Genomic DNA, 19,810 nt, shown 5'->3' with positions numbered 1-19,810 from the left:
CTCTCCACTTTCCTCCTTCCCTCCACTTTCCTCCTCCTCACCCAGTCCAACTGATATTTTCCATTAATCTCCCCACCCTGCCACACACCCTTATTCTCCCTACTCCTCCTCCCTCCCCTTCCCTCTCTTCCATTTCCCTCCTTCTCTCCACTTCCCTCTCGCCACCCACCCACACACTCCCATTTTTTCTACTCCTTCCCCCCTCTCTCTCACCTCCACTTCCCTCCACTTTTCCTCCACCCCTTCACTCACCTCATGTCCTCCACTAGTCCAGGTAAGGATGGCAGGGGGCTGGGAGCGATGTGAAGTGCAGTTGAGAGTGACAGTTTCGCCATCTCTATAGGACGGTTTGATGCCTGTCACTTTGGGCCCCCTCTTGTTGTCTGTAGGGGAGAGATAGATGTATTAGATAGATAGATGAGTAGGTAGATAGATAAGTAGGTAGGTAGGTAGATAGACTGATTGATTGATTGAGGAAGATTGATAGAGAAAGACAGAGTTTCATTCGTCATTTTGGGCCCCCTCTTGTTGTCTGTAAGGGAGAGATAGATGTATGACGTAGATTTAATTTGCTGGGATAAAATAGAGTAATAGTAGTAGTGGTGGTGGTAGTTCTTGTTGTTTAGTAGTAGTAGTAGTAATAGTAGTAGTAGTAGTAGTAGTAGTAGCAGCTGTTGTTGTTGTTCTCCTCCTCCTCCTCCTCCTCCTCCTCTTCTTCTTCTTCTTTTGGCTCCAGGCTTATCTGAAACGTGATCCCGGTGGACTGCAAGCTAAAGTTATCCTTCTCCTGCCGTCCACCATCCTCTTTTCGGGGGATAGTGAGGGAGTTGAGGGACGTTTGTATAACCAGGCAGTGGAGCCGCCTGGTTATATCGGTGTCACCACGTGAAGGCGTCCAATAATAAGACAGGGATAGGAGACTTCACGAGATTGGCTTGCAAAATGAAAGGCAAAGTAAGGTCACGGTGGAGAAGGCAAAATACTCCTTAAGATGCCTTGGGCTGGGTCAAGATTTCTTCACCGCATCGAGAGTTTAAATTTTGACTTCCGCCCTCGCTCAATACCCGGAAGTCATGTTTTAAGTCAGTATCTTTATCGTCATCCTCATCGTTATCGTCATTATCATCCTGATCCTCATCATCATTGTCATCGTCATCACCACCACCATCATCATCGTTATCATCATCATAATCATCATAAGCATAAATATACTGTAGAAACGAACAGTTCAAAAGTGCATACATACATACATACATACATACAGACATGCACATACATAAAAATTACACACATACATACATACATACATTCAAACATACATGCGTACATACATATATAAAAATTACATACATACATAAAAATTACATACATACATAAAAAGCATATACATAAAGACACCCGCTCATACATTCATACACACATACATACATACATACATACTGGAGGAAGTAAATATATTCTCAATTATTTAGCTCTTTATTAATAATTCTTTCTTTTATTTCAGGTAAGGACAGACTCTTTTATTTAGGCCAGAGAAACCCACCGCAGCGGAAGTGATAAGGTGAGTGTGATGATGATGATGATGTGGTGCTGGTGGTGATGGTGGTGGTGAGGAGGAGGAGGAGGAGGAAGGTGGTGGTGAGGAGGAGGAGGAGGAGGATGGTGGTGTTGTTGTTGGTGGCGGTGGTGGTCGTGGTGAGGAGGAAGATGATGGTGGTGGTGGTGGTGAGGAGGAGGATGGTGGTGGTGGTAGAGATGGTGGTGGTGGTGATGATGATGATGATGATGATGATGAACATTAAAACCTCTCATTCTGAAGTTCCCAAAGGTACTGTAAACTTATCTAATCTGATAACACGGCAGCTGCATCAAAGGAATAACTATGCTTATCGCTCTAATTGGTGGGGGGGGAGAGAGAGAGAGAGAGAGAGAGGGGGGGGGGAAGTGAAGTTGAGAGTGGAAAGAAAGAATATGAGATGGAAACAGAGAGAGACACACAGACAGACAGAATTATTAATACGAGAGAAAGGAAATGCAAGAGAAATAGAAAATAAAAAAGCGAGTAACTGAAAGAGAGCAAATTAAAGAGAGAGCAAAATGTAGTAACTCTCTCTCAAGGGTACTGAGAGAAAATTAGCTTTAATCAGCGCTGGAAAAAAGGAAATAACTCTCTCTCTCTCTCTCTCTCTCTCTCTCTCTCTCTCTCTCTCTCTCTCTCTCTCTCTCTCTCCCTGTTCACTTCGGACTTTCAGATAGATTACACGGGATCCCTAAAATTTTCGCTCTAAATCTCCCTCCTAAAAATTTCCCCCCATAATTTCCACCCTAAATTCTTGCCCTAAAATTTTCGTCCTAAAATTTATACCTAAATTTTTCGCCCTAAAATTTCCACCCTAAAAACTTTCCACTAAAATCTCCACCCTAAAATTTCCACCTCCAAAATTTCCCCCCTAAAATTTCATCCCCCAAATTTTCCACTCTAGAATTTCCGCCCTAAAATTACTGCAAGCGTGGTTTATGGTGTTAATTAAAGGACGTGGGGTGTTGTTGTTTAACCTGGTGTGTCTGCCCGAGCGGACCCGTCGACCACAGGCAAGTAACTATTATGTGGGGCCCGTCCTACAGGTACAGTACAGTACATACATCGTGTAGGGATCCGGCGTCCACATGTGGTAGACAGCGCCTCACCAGGGTCGGAGCAGGGTCCTTCCCACGGCGAGATGCAGGGAAATATGGGGAGGTTTGTATCCCGGGTGGACGCCGCACTGCTTGATCCGGGACAGTGCCGAAAGATAAATATAAAAAAAAATCCTGCATCATACTTTAAGCAGTAAGGTGAAAGGATTTAATATTACCTAAAAGGGTGAAGGGATTTAATATTACCTAATAGGGTGAAGGGATTTAATATTACCTAAAAGGGTGAAGGGATTTAAGGTTACCTAAAAGCAGAGCCGAGTTTTCATTAGTGCCGAATCGTCCACAGGTAATAAGGGAGAGAGAGGCTACGTAAGCTTCAAATGAGCCGAAACTTGCCTTAAAGTCGAGATCTCCCGTTGCGTTGGTAGAGAGAGAGAGAGAGAGAGAGAGAGAGAGAGAGAAGGAATAAGAACAGAACATAATAAAGTAGAAAATGAGGAGAACAGAATGTAAGTTAAGTGTAGTGTGTGTGTGTGTGTGTGTGTGTGTGTGTGTGTGTGTGTGTGTGTGTGTGTGTGTGTGTGTGTGTGTGTGGAATCATGGTTTGTGCAAGGTTAGGCATGGATGTGGGTAAGAGGCGTGATGGAGAGCAAGGATAACTGTGGAGGCCCTTGTGTGTGTGTGTGTGTGTGTGTGTGTGTGTGTGTGTGTGTGTGTGTGTGTGTGTGTGTGTGTGTGTCCAAGGTCAGTCTAAGGACGGTATTCACGTCGGTTAAAGAAGCTCCCTAACACCTCCTCCTTAGCGATTTATTTTTGGATATGGGTGGTTAATATCCCTGTGTATATTCATTATGCAGAGTGTGGCGATACTGGAAGGATTTATGTAACACAGAAGAGAAGAGCAAGATATAAAACAAAATTATTCGCTTAGGAAAAGGTGTTAGGCTGCTGGTGTGACTGTAGAGAGAATGTATGTGATGTTTGTGAATGATATTAACATGAAAATAGTTGAATTTTAGAGAGGGTAAGGGGATGAGAGGGGGAGAGTGATGGGGTGCAGTGGGGGAGGGGAGGGGGCGACAGGGTGGGCAGGAGAACGACAAGGGAAAGGGAGAAAGAGAAGAAAGGGAGAAGGTGGGGCGATGTAGACAGGGGGAAGGCGAAGGGCAAAGTGGGGATCATGAGGAAAAGAGGGTGGGAATGGGGGACAGTGGGGGGCGAAGAGGATAGGGGAGAGAGTGATGAGGGGAGGAGGAGAAATGAAGATAAAAGGGGGAAGAGAAAAGGGGAGGGAGAGGAGAGAAGGGTAAGGAAACGACAGGGGAGGAGAAGGGGGGGCAGCAGGGAAGGGTAGTAGGAAAGAGGGAGGGAAGGTTGGGGAAGGAGCCAAGGGAGGGAGTGGGGGGGGTCAGTAGGGGAGGATAGTAGGTAAGAGGGAAGGAAGGAGCCAAGGGGGGGAGTGGGGGGGGTCTGTCCACGGGCAAGCGAGATAATGACGCACAATGAAGCACACTCTGGACTTAATGGACCCGGGTTCGTATCCCTGTCCGGTCCAACACGGCCACTGCACCTGTCCTCGGTCCACGGGGGATGGGCCATCATTTGTACCTGTATGATAAGTACTGGGGGAGGAGAAGGGAGGAGGGAGAGACGGGAGGGAGGGCGGGAGGGAACGGAGAGGGAAGGGAGGAGAGAGAGACGGGAGGGAGGGCGGGAGGGAAGGGAGGGAGAGTAGGAGAGGGAACAGAGATGGGAGAGGAAAATGAAAGGGAGAGTACGAGAGGAAAAGGAGCGTTGGAGGGAAGGGAAAAGGGAGGGATGGAAGGAGAGGAGGCGAATGAGAGAGGGAAGGGAAGGAACGGAGAGGTGAGCGAAGGGAGAGTAGTAGGGGGTGAGAGAGAAGGGAGAAGGGAAGGAAGGACAGGAGACAAATGGGAAAGGGAAGGAAGGGAGGGAGAGAAAGGAAATTGGGTAAGGGAATGAAGCGAGGGAGAGAAGGAGAATGGAGGGAGTGAGGGGTGGAGAGAAGAGAGACAGGGAGAGAGAGAGAGAAAGTAAGACACACAGACAGACAGAGGTAAGAGGGAAATGTGTAGGTTGGATGAGTGTATGTGAGATGAGAGAATGGATGGATGGGTGGTGAGAGAGAGAGAGAGAGAGAGAGAACGGCCCAGTGCACACCTTGAGGCCAGAGAAATGGAGGTAATTGTGGTGGTGATGCTTGGAGGAGTGGGGAGAGAGAGAGAGGAGAAGAGAAGAGAAGAGAGGAGAGGAAGAGAGTAAAGGGAAGAGGAAATAGAGGAGGAGAGGTGATGAAGCAGAGAAGTAGAGAAGGGAGGGGAGGGAAGAAAAGAGGAGAGAGGAGAGGAGGGGAGTGGGGAGGAAAATGCAGGACAGAAGGGAAAAAATAAGTAGAGAGGAAAGGGAGGAAATATATATGAAGAAATGTTAAGAGGAGACGAAGAGAGAGAGAGAGAGAGTAAATGAAAAATATAAGGAGAAAGGAAATGAAATGGAAAGAGGAATGAGAGGGACAAGGAAAGAGAAATGAAAGAAAATATGTCAAGAAGTGAGGTGAACACGAGAGAGAGAGAGAGAGAGAGAGAGAGAGTCATGGGATTAAGATTGAGGATGAAGAGAGAGGAGAGGGAGAAGAGGGCGTAGGGAAAGATGATGAGGAAGAGAGAGAGAGAGAGAGAGAGTGAGTATTATAAAGAAAATGGAATCTTAAAAATGAGAACGAAAGTTATAAAAAATATCCTGACCTAATATTTGTTTATAGCTCTCATTTCGCCTCACCTCTCCTCTCCTCTCTTCTCTTTCTCTTCTTTCCCCTCCTCTTCTCTCCTCTCCTCTCCTTTCCCCTCCTCTCCTCTTCTTTCTTCTCATCCCTTCTTTTTTCTTCTCTTCTTTCCCCTCCGCTTCCTGCTCTCCTCTCATCTCGTCTCATCTCATCTCACACACTTTTTTTTTTTTTACCTTGTCTCCTTTCATTCCCGTCCCTGGCATTCCCTTCCATTCCTTTCACTTCACATCACTTCACTTCCCTTTCCTTTCCTTTCCATCATTTCCTTTCCCTTCCTATTCAATCCTTTCCCTTCCCTTCCCTTCCCTTCCCTTCCCTACCCTTCCCTACCCTTCCCTTCCTATTCTTTCCCTTCTTATCCTTTCCTTTCGTTTCCCATCCCTTCCCTTCCCTTCCCTTCATTTCAATTCCCTTCCCTTCCCTTCCCTTTTCTTCCTTTCCCTTCCCTTCCCTTTCCTTCCCTTCCCTACCCTTCCCTTCCCTTCCTATTCATTCTCTTCTTATCCCTTTCTCTCCGTTCCCTTTTCTTCTCTTCCCTTCCCTTCCTTTCCCTTCCCTTCCCTTCCCTTCCCTTCCCTTCCCTTCCATCTTTCTCAAGCACACTTTATTTTCGTCTCCTAGCTCCTCTCATCCACTCTCCCTCTTCCCTTGCTTCCGCCCTCTTTCGTTAATCTCTAGCAAGTCCCCTACTCTCTCTCTCTCTCTCTCTCTCTCTCTCTCTCTCTCTCTCTCTCTCTCTCACACACACACACACACACACACACACACACACACACACACACACACACATCTTCCTTCATCACCCATCTTTTTCACGTCTGTGTCTGTCCCCTTTTTCTTCAATTTTCTTCCTCTTCTTTCCTTCTTAGCGCTTCATATCACCTTTTCCTTTATTTCCCCTTTATTTTTCCCCCTTTTCCTTACTCATTCTATTCATATTCCTTTATTTTCAACTCTTTATTGATGCATTTCTCTGTCCTTCCATCCTTCCCCTTCCTTCCTTACCATTTCTTTCTTCTTCGTCTTTTTCTTTCTTAGTCTCCCCCGTCTTCCTCTCCTTCCTTCCTTCTCTATTCTTCTTCCTTCATTCTCCATCCTTGCTCTCATTCTTTCTCCTTCATTCCTACGTCTCATTCCTTCCTCCTTTACTATCTTGCTTCTCATTCCTTCCTTATTTTCAATCCTTCCCTATCTTCCTCGTTGCGTTCCATATTTCCTCTCTCTCTCTCTCTCTCTCTCTCTCTCTCTCTGGAAAGAAGACAAAATTAACTACGTATGTGGAAAGAAAAACGGTATTACTGTGGAAAGAAAACGGGATGTAAGCGGTGCCTGGAGGGGTCACTCACCTAAAATGGTCATATTGGCGGCCATCACGTCTGTGTTGAATGTCGGCGCCTCGGCCACCACCTCACACCGGTACTGGCCTGACGAGGAGAGCTGCACGTCCTGTAACTCTACTTGCGTCAGACCCGACTTAGCTGCCTGTAGAAGGAGAGTTAGGGAGAGTTAGGAGCTGTTAGATTGAGTTAGGTGGTTGTTAGGGAATGGTTGGTGTGCTTAAGGAGAGTTAGAAGTTGTTATGGAGAGTTAGGTGGTTGTTAGGGAGTGGTAGGGGATAGTTAGGGGTTGATTAGGGAGAGTTAGAGGTTGTTAGGGAGTGTTAGAGGTGGTAAGGGAGAGGTATGGAGAGTTAGATGGCTGTTAGGGGGAGTTTCAGGAGAGTTAGAAAGCTTTGGAGAGGTTAGGAGAGAGTGAGGACACTTTTAAATAGTCAGCCTGAAGGAGAGTCTGAAGAAAGATTTTTAAGAAGAATGAGAGAAAAATTGGATGGTTTTAGGGGAGGCTGAGAAGCGTTAAGCGATGTGAAGGAGAGTGTGAGCGAGTTTAAGGGATGTTGCAAGAAGGGAACATCTGAACTCTTTCCCGCAAGATACAAGCCTTGTGTTTTGTTACGACTCTCCCCAGAAGAGGCGTTTGGCAAGTTTGAGGACAATTTCGGAGAGTTAGTCGGTGTTAGGAAAGTTGGGGAGAGTTAGGAGGTGTTAGGGCAAGTTTGAGCAGAGTATAAGAGGGTGAAAATATATTGAGGGATAGTGCAGCTGGAAAATAAGGGCAAATTTAAAGCTGATGGAATAAATAGGAAGAGGATGATGTTAAGGGATGAATCAGGGATAGGAGAGAAAGAGAGAGAGAGTTAAGGAAAGTTAGTGAGAGGCTGAAATAGGCTTGTCAGGTGTGATTATGCCGGAGAGAGAGAGAGAAAAAAATATATATATATATCACTGATGCATGTGTGTGTGTGTGTGTGTGTGTGTGTGTCTGTGTGTGTCTGTGTTTCAGTTTCAGTTATATGTGCCTTCATGGAAATTGTATAATCTCAATGCTTATATATCAGTGTGTCTGGATGCTGTGTATTAAATGTGTGTGTGTGTGTGTGTGTGTGTGTGTGTGTGTGTGTGTGTGTGTGTGTGTGTGTGTGTACGTATCTCCATGCCTGTGTGTGTGAATAATCCTAATCCTCATCCCAACACTGTCTCTAAATATAATCCCAATTTAATTATACCAAAGCTTGCACGTATAATTCTGCACATAATTACTCTGTTATTTCCCGCCTCTCACTCCGAAATATAATGGAGTGTATTGGCAGAGGAGATGAAGAGCTTATTACCACTTCATTTCACTTTCATTTCACTCACTTTCAATCCTTATACACTTTGTTTTTGTTGTCTTTTCTTGGTTTTGTTATTTTTTTATCTCTGCTTCCCTCATACTCAGCTTCTTCTTTTTTCGCTTCCCCTTTGGTTAGTGCGCTTTACTTCCCTCCTCTTCCCTTTCCTTCCTTCCCCTTCATTTCCCTTCCCTTCCCTTCCCTTCCCTTCCTTTCCCTTCCCTTCCTTTCCCTTCCCTTCCTTTCCCTTCCTTTCCCTTCCCTCCTCTTCCCTTTCCTTCCTTCCTTCCTCTCCCTTTCCCTTCTCTTCCCTCCCTACCTCTGTCTTTTCCCTCCTCTTCACATCCTTTCTCTTGACTCTCAATCCAACTCACTTCTCTTCCTCTTTTCTTTCCTCCGGCTTTCCTTTTCATTCTTCCCTCTTCCTCTTTCCCCCCCTTTTCATTCTTCCCTCTTCCTCTTTCCCCTCTTCAATCTTCCCTCTTCCCCTTTCCTCTCTTCAGTCTTCCCTCTTCCTCTTTCCTCTCTTCAGTCTTCCCTCTTCCTCTTTCCTCTCATTCTATTCTTCCCTCTTCCTCTTTCCCCTCTTTTCATTCTTCCCTCTTCCTCTTTCCCCTCTTCCTCCTTCCCTTCACCCTCTTCCTCTTTCCCCTCTTTCCATTATTTTTCCCCTCTCCATAATGCCATTCTTAATAATAATGTTGAAAATAAAGGAGAGTGGATTATGTACTGAGGTTGGTGTTGCTGAGAAAATTCACTCTATAGGAAAGAGAGAGAGAGAGAGAGAGAGAGAGAGATTTGCCAACAGATAGATAGACAGATGGTTACATAGATGGATACATAGGTAGATAGATGGAAGGATAGATAGGCTGATAGATAGGCAGATCGATAGACAAATAGACATAGGTAGATAGATAAAGATAGACAGACAGACAGGAAGAGAAAAAGAGAATGAATAAAAAATAGTCACGAAAAAGTGCAAAAATATAATATTGGAAACTGAAGGTGTTAACGGGAATTTTATATTGAGCTAAAAATATTGAAAAAAAAAAAAAAAAAGAGAAAATCATGTTGCAGAAATTGAATAAATGTTGAAGACGAGAACATTGCAATTATTTCTCTCTCTCTCTCTCTCTCTCTCTCTCTCTCTCTCTCTCTCTCCTATCTATCTCTCTGTCTATTTATCTGTTTATCAATCATTTCATCTACTGGCAAAGGACTCTCTCTCTCTCTCTCTCTCTCTCTCTCTCTCTCTCTCTCTCTCTCTCTCTCTCTCTCTCGTGTTTTGAAGCCAGAAATTACACTTCAATTAAATACAATGCACACAAAAATTTATTTCCATCCTCCCCATTGTACTCAGCTATTTAATTAATACATACACATGCGTACACACACATACCTACACATCCACATAGACATACACATCCACATACACAGACATACACATCCACATACACAGACATACACATCCACATCAACATACATACATACACACCTATCTGTATATGAAGAAGCACGCGTACACAATCCTAAGCATCAGCAATTTTATGCACACACACACACACACACACACACACACACACACACACACACACACACACACACACACATACACACACACACACACACACACACATATATATATATATATATATATATATATATATATATATATATATATATATATAAACACCCTGCTTTTTTATGTACACATACATACATACACATACATTCAAATATACATATTTAGATACACATTTAACACACAGTGCCTTTCACACACACACACACACACACATTCATTCAATCTCCCCCCCCACAAACACAAATTAATCACAGCGGTTCGGCAGTCTCTCCATCATCACGTATAAAAAAAAAGCATAATTCAAGAGTACTGGACGCATTGATAATTATTCCGTGTGTGTGTGTGTGTGTGTGTGTGTGTGTGTGTGTGTGTGTGTGTGTGTACGGGGGAAGGGTGGATAGGTGGGTTGGGGTTGGGTGGAGTGGAGAGTGGTAGAGGGTGGGAAGTTAAAATAATGGGTGGATGTTGTAGTGTTGAATGGGGGTAGGTGGTGGGGAGTGTTGGTGGGGGGTGAGTGTGGCGGTATGGTAGTAATGGGTGGGTGGGTGGGTGGATGGGGGGATGGAAAAGAGATGGTGGTGGTGGGGAGGGGGTAGGATAGGGGTGAAGGTAGCCTATGTGGGTTTTGTGAGAATGGGGAGGGTGAGGTGTGGGTGTGTGGTGGTGGTAGGATTGTGGTGGGGAAAACTGATTCAGAAAGGGGGCGGAAGTGGATGGGGGGATTGGAGAGGAGAGGTGAGTGAGGTAGGTGGATGAGGGGTGGGATGATGGTGGATAAGATAGTGGGGGCTGTGAGGTTGAACAAGCAGAAGGTATTGATAGTGAGGGTGTGGTGGGTGAGGCTGGGGGAAGGTGGGTGGGGAGGAGGTAGGCATTTGTAGTGGGGGTGGGCGGAGAGGGGTGGGCGAGGTGGGCGTTTGGTTAGCCCATAATATTTACAATTATAATTAATGACCCCACCAGACCCACCCCTATGACGTCACACAGCCCAGGTGATTGGACGAGAGCCATAAATCATACCTGGCCCTGTGTTATGTAAGCTTTATCTATTTTTTTATCTATTTAATTATCAGTCTATTTATTAGTCTGTATTTATCCATCCTGTCTCCCTTTACCTGTCCTTCTGTGTCTGTCCAGGTATCCATCTATGTATGTGTATCTTTCCATCTATCAACGAGTGTGTGTGTGTGTGTGTGTGTGTGTGTGTGTGTGTGTGTGTGTGTGAGTGTGTGTGTGAGTGTGCGTGCTTGCGTGCGTGCTGGCGTGTATGTCATTAAATCATTCATATATATTGTGTCTCTATATACCTGTCTTTTAAAATTTTCCACATATACATCCAGATATCAATGCAACTAAAACTCCCACACCTTTCTGTATATATTTCCTCGCTTTTTAACAACACACGCACTTACAGAAAATAACACCTTTCTCGAATTTCTCACCATCTTCCACGGATGTTATATTTCCATTTCCAACAAGTTCATTTTCGAAAGTAAACCCGGCAGGAAAAAAAAAAAGAATAAAAAAAGAGTGGTTTGTCTGTTTCAGATATTTAATACCATCACTTGCGAGTCATTAGCCCCCCCCCCCGTGCTGAGTTGTAATTTATTTTGCATGAGAGAGAGAGGGGGGGGGCTGATATTTTGCACTTGAGTATGGACCTGTGTCTGGCTCTACCTTTATTATGCATTGAGAGACAGACAGACAGACAGACAGACGGACGGACGGACAGAGAACATTTTTCAAACTCACCCAGCATTCACATAAATAAAGTTTTCCAGCGTCCACCTTTCACCCAGGTGTGTGTGTGTGTGTGTGTGTGTGTGTGTGTGTGTGTGTGTGTGTGTGTGTGTGTGTGTGTGTGTGTGTAGGAGAGAAACACACACACAAGGTCAGTCAACATTTCACGACTCTGTATCAAGTCCTAAATAATAATATATATACAGTATAATAATTCTAGGGGCAACTTTTCCCTCAGCAGTGCATAAAGCCATTGAGCCTCTGTCCACATATTTCATTTCTGGTTTTCCTTCGTGTGTGTGTGTGTGTGTGTGTGTGTGTGTGTGTGTGTGTGTGTGTGTGTGTGTGTAAACATTAATCATAACTTTGTCCATTCCGCTCTTTCCACTTCATGCCCCCATTTTTCTCCCCCCCCTCCCTCCCATCTCTCACCCCTCTTTCAGCCCCCTCCCTCCCCCTCCCTCACCCTTTTCCTTCCTCTTCCCTCACCATTCACCTCCTCTCCCCCTCCTCCCCCTAGCTTTAAAACTCCGCTCGCTCTCTCTCTCTCTCTCTCTCTCTCTCTCTCTCTCTCTCTCTCTCTCTCTCTCTCTCTCTCTCTCTCTCTCTCTCCCTCCTTTTGTCCCATCCCTTTCTCTGCCTATCCTTTCTTTCACCTCCCTCTCCTTACTTCCTCTCTCTTCTTCTTCTTCTTTCCTCTCTCTCTCTCTCTCTCTCTCTTTACCTCTTTTTCCTCCCTCCCTCTTCCTCCTCCCTTCCTCTTCTTCCACCCTCCTTCCTCCTCCCCTCCTCTTCTCTTTCTCTCTTCCTCCCTCCCTCTTCCTCCCCTCCTCCTCTTCATCCCTCCTCTTAAGAGTAGTTGCTTCCGAAGTCCAATCATGTGGCGTAAATAATGCTCCTCTACTTCCTCCTCTTCCTCTTCCTCTTCCTTTGTTTTTCCTTCCTTCTTTTCTCTTTTACTTTATGTTTCTCGCCTCCTTCTTCTCCTTCTTTTCCTTCCTCCTCCTTCTCCCCCTCCTCCTCCTCCTCCTCCTCCTCCTCCTCCTCCTCCTCCTCCTCCTTTTATTCTTTTTTCTTTTCTCCTTCTCATCCCTTCCCCTCTTCCTTCTCCCTCCCTTCCCTCAGTTTCTCACTCCTTCCCCTCCAGTTGCCCCTCCTTCTCTCCCTTTTGTTTCTCCCTCCTTCCCCTCCATCCCTCCCTCCCTTTCTCCCATTCCCTCCCTCCTCCCAATCCCCTTCCTTCCCTCCGTCATACTCCTCTCTCCCTCCCTCCCTCCTTCCAATCCCATTCCCTCCCTCCATCATACTTCTTTCTCCCTCCCTTCCTCCTTCCCTCCCTTCCTCCTTTCAATCCCCTTCCTTCCCTCCGTCATACTCCTCTCTCCCTCCCTCCCTCCTTCCAATCCCATTCCCTCCCTCCATCATACTTCTTTCTCCCTCCCTTCCTCCTTCCCTCCCTTCCTCCTTTCAATCCCCTTCCTTCCCTCCGTCATACTCCTCTCTCTCTTCCTCCCTCCCTCTCATCCATTTCCCTTTCCCTCTCCGTCATTCTCCTTCCTCCTTCCTCTCCCTTCCCTGCCTTTCTCCCTCCCTCCCTCCCTCCCTTCTGACAGCTGTTGATGGGTGAGGTCTCTGCCCTCTGTTTCCTCTCTTTATTTCTGTCACATTTATCATTTATATTTATTTTCCTCACATCTCTCTATCTCCCTCATTTATCACCATTTATCTCTGCTTTATCTCACCCATCTTTATTATTATTATTACTGTTATTATTATTATTATTATTATTATTATTATTACTACTACTACTACTACTACTACTACTACTACTACTACTACTACTTCTGCATCTACTACTACTGCTACTACTACTACTACTACTACTACTATTATTATTATTATTACTATCATCGTTTCTCATATCTTTATTTCTGTCTATTTATCTCTGCTCTGTGTATTTCTCTTTATCTATCTCTCTATATCTTTCTCATTTTTTTATCTATTTCTCGTATACTTTTAACTTCCTCATTACCTCAAAATATTTTTCCTTTTATTTAATTATATCCTCCTCGTTTTCCACGTCAATTTTTATTATCATTATTATTATTTTTACTATTATTATTATTATTATTATTATTTATTATTAATTATTATTATTATTATTATTATTATTATTATTTTATCTTTCAAATTTTACGCCTTTCCATCACCTATTCTCTTTCACTCTCCCTTTCCTTCATCTTCCTCTCTTATTTCTCCTCTCTCTTTCATTTTCCTCACTCATTTTTCCCTCTTCCCTCCCTCATTTGCTCTCTCGTTTTCATTTTCTCCATCTTTCCTCCTTCATCCCTTTTCCTCTCTCTCTCTCTCTCTCTCTCTCTCTCTCTCTCTCTCTCTCTCTCTCTCTCGCTTTAATTATCCTCCCTTTCACCACAACCCCCCTGGGCACAGACAGAGGGATTGTAGCATAGAAGGTGCCGTAGCTCTCGTCCCTGAGCTATTTATTCTGCTTTATTACATCCGTAGTTCTAGTTTTGGTTAGTTTCCCCTTCTATGGGATTTATTGATTTATTTATTTTTTCTGGGCCTTATCTCACCCCATCCTTAGGTGTGGAAAGACGGTGACGATAATGATGATGATGATGAGAAGGAGGTGGTGGTGGTGGTGGTTACGGAAGAGGAGGAGAAGGAGGCGGTAATTGTGATGGTGGTGGTGGTGGTGGTGGTGGTGGTGGTTACGAAGGAGGAGGAGAAGGAGGTGGTAGTTGTGGTGGTGGTAGTGGTGTGGTGTGGTGTGGTGTGGTGGTGGAAGGGGAGGAGGATGAGGAAGAGGAGGAAGTGGAGGAAGAGGAGGGGGAGGAGGAGGAAGTGGAGCAGGAGGGAGTTTTTCGTCCTATAGCAAATCATTATACACCTCAAAAAGACTGGAGATACTACTGCTCTACTTCCTTTCCTCAGCACTTCTTCGTGACTAGCATCATATTCTAGTGTTAATCTATTGTTCCAACTCGGCATTAAAGAGAAGGGGATGGGAATTTTAGGTCAAGTTAAGGGAGAAAGAGTACAGGCGTGTAGATAGATAAATGCATATGCTTAAACGTAGATAGATAGATAGAGATAAACAGAGATACTCGTAGTTAGATAGATAAGCAGATAGATAGATTTGTAGATAAACACGGCTACTTAAAGAGATACATATAAACACAGACTCAGATAAACAGATGAAGAAAGATGGGTAAATACAAATAAACAATTACAAACGGATAAGCATATACAAACATAATACAAGTATCTATCTATCTATCTCTAGCCCGACGCCCTAATCCCGCAAAGGGTGGCCGCAGACAAAACGCCTCCAAGTCGCTCAGTCACCCGCCATTTGACTATCCTCCCCCCAGCTCACTCCCGCCTCCCTCATATACCTCTCAACTCCATCCCTCCACCTCATCCTCGGTCTTCCCCTCCCTCTCCCTCCCTCCACTTCACCTACATACACCCTCTTAGTCAGTCTTTCATTCTCCATTCTCTCCACATGTCCAAACCACCTCAGTGTATTTCTCCTAACATACAAGCATACATACATAGAAACACAGATACGATAGATAGTTAAGCACAGGGATAGATAGAGAGAGATAAGAATGACCTTGACACAACAGTAAAAAGTAACTCAAATGTCTTTAGTATCAGTTGTTCTCTAGTTGAAGCCTCTCTCTCTCTCTCTCTCTCTCTCTCTCTCTCTCTCTCTCTCTCTCTCTCTCTCTCTCTCTCTCTCTCTCTCTCTCTCTCTCTCTCTCTCTCTCTCAACAAGTGATGATGTCTCTTAGGACGCCAAAGGAAAGAAATGCTGCCTTTTATTTTATTTTTATTATTTTTTATTTATTTTCCGTCTTATCTTCTTATATATTTTTTCATAATTAAGTTCGTTTTCTTGGTGGGAAATGATGATGATGATGATAATGATGGTAATGATGATGATGATGGTATTGATGGTGATAATGATGATTTTCGTTCCCCCTCCTCCTTCCTACCTCCTTCCCTCCTCCTCTTCCATACCTCCTCTTTCTCCTTTTCCTCCAAAAATTCTCCACCTCTTTCTTCTCCCCCCCTCCTCTCCTTTCCTCCCCCTACCTACCCGCTCCATCCTCTTCGCTCCTTCCCTACATTATCCTTTCTCCTTCTATCGATGTTCCTCTCCTCTCTCCCCCCCCCCTCCTTCCTCTCTTCTCCTTCCTCCCTCTTTCCTCTCCTGTCTTCTCTTCCCTCCCTCCTTCCTCTCTTCTCCTTCCTTCCTCTTTCCTCTCTTGTCTTCTCTTCCCTCCCTCCTTCCTCTCTTCTCCTCTCTCTCTTTCTCGTTCCTCTCTTTTCTATTTCCTCCTTCCTCTCTGTCCCCCCTCCGCTCCTTTCTCTTCCATCCTCCCCATTCTCCCCTCTTCCCCTCTCTCTCCATCACCTTCTTCTTCTTCTCTCCCTCCCTCCACTCTCTCCCCTCGCTCCGTCCCTCTCATCTCACTCTCTCTCCATTAATAAGACAGAAAAAAATAGCAGTTACCCCCCCCTTCTTCCCCCCCCCCCGCCTCTGCTGATGACAGGGCGTATTCAGGCCTGCTTCTACCCCAGTTACGACTCTCTCTCTCTCTCTCTCTCTCTCTCTCTCTCTCTCTCTCTCTCTCTCTCTCTCTCTCTCTCTCTGTCATTATACATGTTTTTTTATTTTATGTAATGTCACGAATATTTTTTATACAATCTCTCTCTCTCTCTCTCTCTCTCTCTCTCTCTCTCTCTCTCTCTCTCTCTCTCTCTCTCTCTCTCTCTCTCTCCCCTGCATCCTGCTTATGCAAACATGATCTTAATTTCATTCCCCCTTCTCCTCAATTTCCTCTCTCCCAAATTAGCACCTCTTTTATTCTCTCTTTCCTATTTTCTTTCAGTGTTTTCTCATTTTCACTCACTTTTCCTTCAATAGTGGAGTACTCTCTTTCTGCCTCTGTTATGTAGATAGATAGATAGACAGTTAGATAGATAGATAGGTAGGTAGGTAGGTAGGTGATAGACAGATATTGACTGACAGGTAGGTAGGTAGGTGTTTAGGTAGGTGATAGACAGATATTGATTGACAGGTAGGCAGGTAGGTAAGTAGGTAGGTAGGTGTTTAGGTAGGTGATAGACAGATATTGATTGACAGGTAGGTAGGTAGGTAGGTAGGTGATAGATAGACAGGCAGATAGATAGATAGATAGATACAGTGCATATATAACACCTCATCACCTTAACACTCAATTACACATCTTCCCCCAGCCCTTCTCAGTCATTCCCTCGCTTCATTATTCTCTCTCCTCGACTCAACATCCCTTCCCCTCGTCCCCTTGAAAACCAATACTACTCATCCTCTTCCCCTCACCATCTTCCTCCCTAATGCCATCATCTTAACCTCATCTCCTGCAGTCTTACTCACTCCTTTACTTCTCCTTTACTTCATCTTTCTCTCACTTTTACATGCTTTTTCTCAATTCTAATCTGCTTCCTCTTTTTTATTTCTCACCTGTTTTTTTTCTTGGCTTATTTCTCTCTCTCTCTCTGTCTCTGTCTCTCTCTCTCTCTCTCTCTCTCTCTCTCTCTCTCTCTCTCTCTCTCTCTCTTTGTTTTTTACCTTATTATGTTACTCCGTCCATCCATCCACCACTCAATCCTTTTTTGCGTAGGGTCCCGGGGCAAGGCTAACATTCCCGATATGTAAAGTGAAGGTGACCAGCCTCATTCGTCCCTGAGCGGCATTGTGTGAGCGAGTTTTTTTGTTTTTTTTTTTACTTTTTTTTTTTTTTTGCCTGGGTACTTCCTGACATGGCCAAATTTTGAAGACTATTGTGTCAAAATTTTTCCTGGTCGAAGAATCCATGAGTTTTTTTTTTTTTTTTTTTGGGGGGGATGATTATTATTATTTTTTTTTTTTTATTAGTATCTTGAATTTAGTGGCTTCGTTTTTTCTCTGTCTTTCCTGTCTCCGGTAACCTCCCTTTCCTACCTCCTTCCTCCCGTCTCTTCTTTCCTTCATCTCCCCTCTTTCTTTCTCCCCCTCTCACCCCTCCCTTTCCCACCTTTCCTCCTCTACCATACCTCTCCCCTCCCCTTCAACCCCTTCCCCTCCAATCCCCTCTCCGCACTTTCCTTCTCCCCCTCTCCCATTTCATTCCATCTCTTTCCTCTTCCCTCCATTTCCCTGTCCCCTCTCTCCCCCCATCGTCATCCCTCTCTTCCCTTTCTCTCCCTTTCTCTCTCTCGCTATCTCCCCATCATACTGCTCTTCCCCTCTCCTTCCTTCTCTCCCCCCTCCCATCCTTTTCCCTCCTCCTCTCCTTGTCTCTTCTCCCTCCCCTCCTCTCACTTCCCCATCTACCCCCTGCTTCCCTCTTCCTTTCTTCTCGTGTCCCTCCTCTCTCCCCTCCCCTACTCCTCTCTCTACCCCCTCTCCCCTCCAGCGTTTCATTTACTCCTCCCATCCCTCCCTTCCCTTCTATCCTTATTTCATGCCCTCCCTTCCCCTCCTCTCCCCTTTCCTCTCCTGCTTTCTATCCTCATTTCATTCCTTCCCCTCCCCTCCCCCCTCCCTTCTCCCTCCCTTCTCATCTCTCTAGGGTTCTGTTCTGTCACTTCCGGGTTCCAGGGGACGTTGTCACAGTAATAATACATCGAATCACATTACTGACTTTTCTCTCCCTTTCCCTCTTGCCTTCCCTCCCTTTTTCCCCTCCCTTTTTCCCCCTCCCGTTTCCTTTTCCCTCCATTTCCCCTCACTGATTTTCATTTTGATTTCCATTTCCTCTCCCTTCTTCCCTTTCCTCTTCTTTCCCCTTTTTCTCATCCTTTTCCCCTATCCTTCCTCTCTCTTATATCGTCGCTTTCCCCTTTTCCCCTTGCTTTTCCTCTCATTTTCCTGCTTCCTCATCAATTTTCCCCATTTCCTCCTTCATGTCAGCTCCCTTTGGCATTTTCTTTCCCTTGCCTTTTTCCTACACCTTCCTCTTTTCCCCTCCCCTTTTCTCTTCCCTTTTACCAATGAATTTTCCCTCCCATCTTCCTCGCTTTTAATCTCTCTCTGTTCTTTCCTTTCTTCACATTTCCTTCTCGTCCTCCTCCTCCTCATCATCATCATCATCATCATCATCATCATCACCATCCCCCTCCTCCTCCTCCTTCTCATACTCCTCCTCAACCCTCTCTGCTTTCCTCACTCTCGTTCTGCCCTCTCTCTCCCTCCCTCCCTCCTCTCCCTTCTCCCCTCCCTCCCTGCTGTCTCCCCAGGGTCCTGTTCCTGTCACCTGTTGGCCTCTAGGGGTGTTAGTCTCTACAAGTGGCTACCAGATCTCCCAAAACCATTAGCTTTTTTTATTTATTTTTTTTAGCTTTTTTCGTGTTTTATTTAGTCTTCGTGTGTGTGTGTGTGTGTGTGTGTGTGTGTGTGTGTGTGTGTGTGTGTGTGTGTGTGTGTGTGTGTGTGTGTCTGCCTGTCTGTCTATCTGTGTGTGTGGGGGTCTGGCTTTCTGTCTGTCTGTCTGTCTGTCTGTCTGCTTGCCTGTGTGTGTGTGTGTGTGTGTGTGTGTGTGTGTGTGTGTGTGTGTGTGTGTGTGTGTGTGAGAGAGAGAGAGAGAGAGAGGTCATATTTTTTACGAGTTTTCCCTTCAGTTTAGGGTTTCATAAAAGAGCAAAGAAAAAATGAAAGCCTAGTGTTTTAGAGCATCTTATTTCTCTCTCTCTCTCTCTCTCTCTCTCTCTCTCTCTCTCTCTCTCTCCACACACACACACACACACACACACACACACACACACACACACACACACACACACACACTCACACACACACACACACTCACACACACACACACACATCACCCAACCAAATACACACAATTCCATCATTCCACCACACACCTCCCCACACCCCACCACCCCCTCCCCCTCCCTCTCCCTCTCGCTCTCCCTCTCCCTCCCCCTCCCCCCTCTTTCCATCCCTTGTTCTGCTTCGCTTTTGTTTCTTTGGTTCGGGTCTTTTATTTTCTGCGTGTAATTTCGAAGGGATTGAAAAAAAAATGGAAGTGAAAAAAAGACAGGGAGGAGAATTGGAGGGGGGAGGAGGAGGTTATTAGAGGGAGGGAGGGGAGGAGGAGAGAAGACTGGAGAGAGGGAGGAGTGTAGGAGAAAATGGAGAGAGCGGTAATAGATGATGAAGAAGAGGAGAGGGAAATGAGGTTATTGGAGATAGGAGAGGAAAGGAAAAAGTAGGTTATTGGAGAAAGTGGAGTGAAAGGAGGGTATTGGAGAGAAAGAAAGGAGAGAGAGAGAGAGAGAGAGTAAAGGAAGATGATGAAGAGGAGCTTAGCAG

General features: G+C 45.1%; 1 protein-coding gene across 1 annotated transcript in view; it reads right to left on the bottom strand.

Annotated features, from left to right (window-relative positions):
• Positions 1-19,810, bottom strand: part of LOC145409647 (uncharacterized) — a 207,038-nt gene that overhangs the window by 30,869 nt on the left and 156,359 nt on the right. Inside the window, exons 4-6 of the mRNA XM_080279998.1 lie at positions 6,790-6,925; positions 2,557-2,565; positions 253-383 (exon numbers count right to left, since the gene is read on the bottom strand). Of these exons, the coding sequence (XP_080136124.1) occupies positions 253-383; positions 2,557-2,565; positions 6,790-6,925 (276 nt within the window). The remainder of the gene's footprint in view (positions 1-252; positions 384-2,556; positions 2,566-6,789; positions 6,926-19,810) is intronic.

Source organism: Coenobita brevimanus, chromosome 82 (genome assembly GCF_032717465.1).
Source record: "Coenobita brevimanus isolate Jiangsu-jjx chromosome 82, ASM3271746v2, whole genome shotgun sequence".
NCBI lineage: Eukaryota > Metazoa > Arthropoda > Malacostraca > Decapoda > Coenobitidae > Coenobita > Coenobita brevimanus.
Note: the sequence above shows the minus strand (reverse complement) of the source record. Positions and strands in the feature narration are given on the sequence as shown.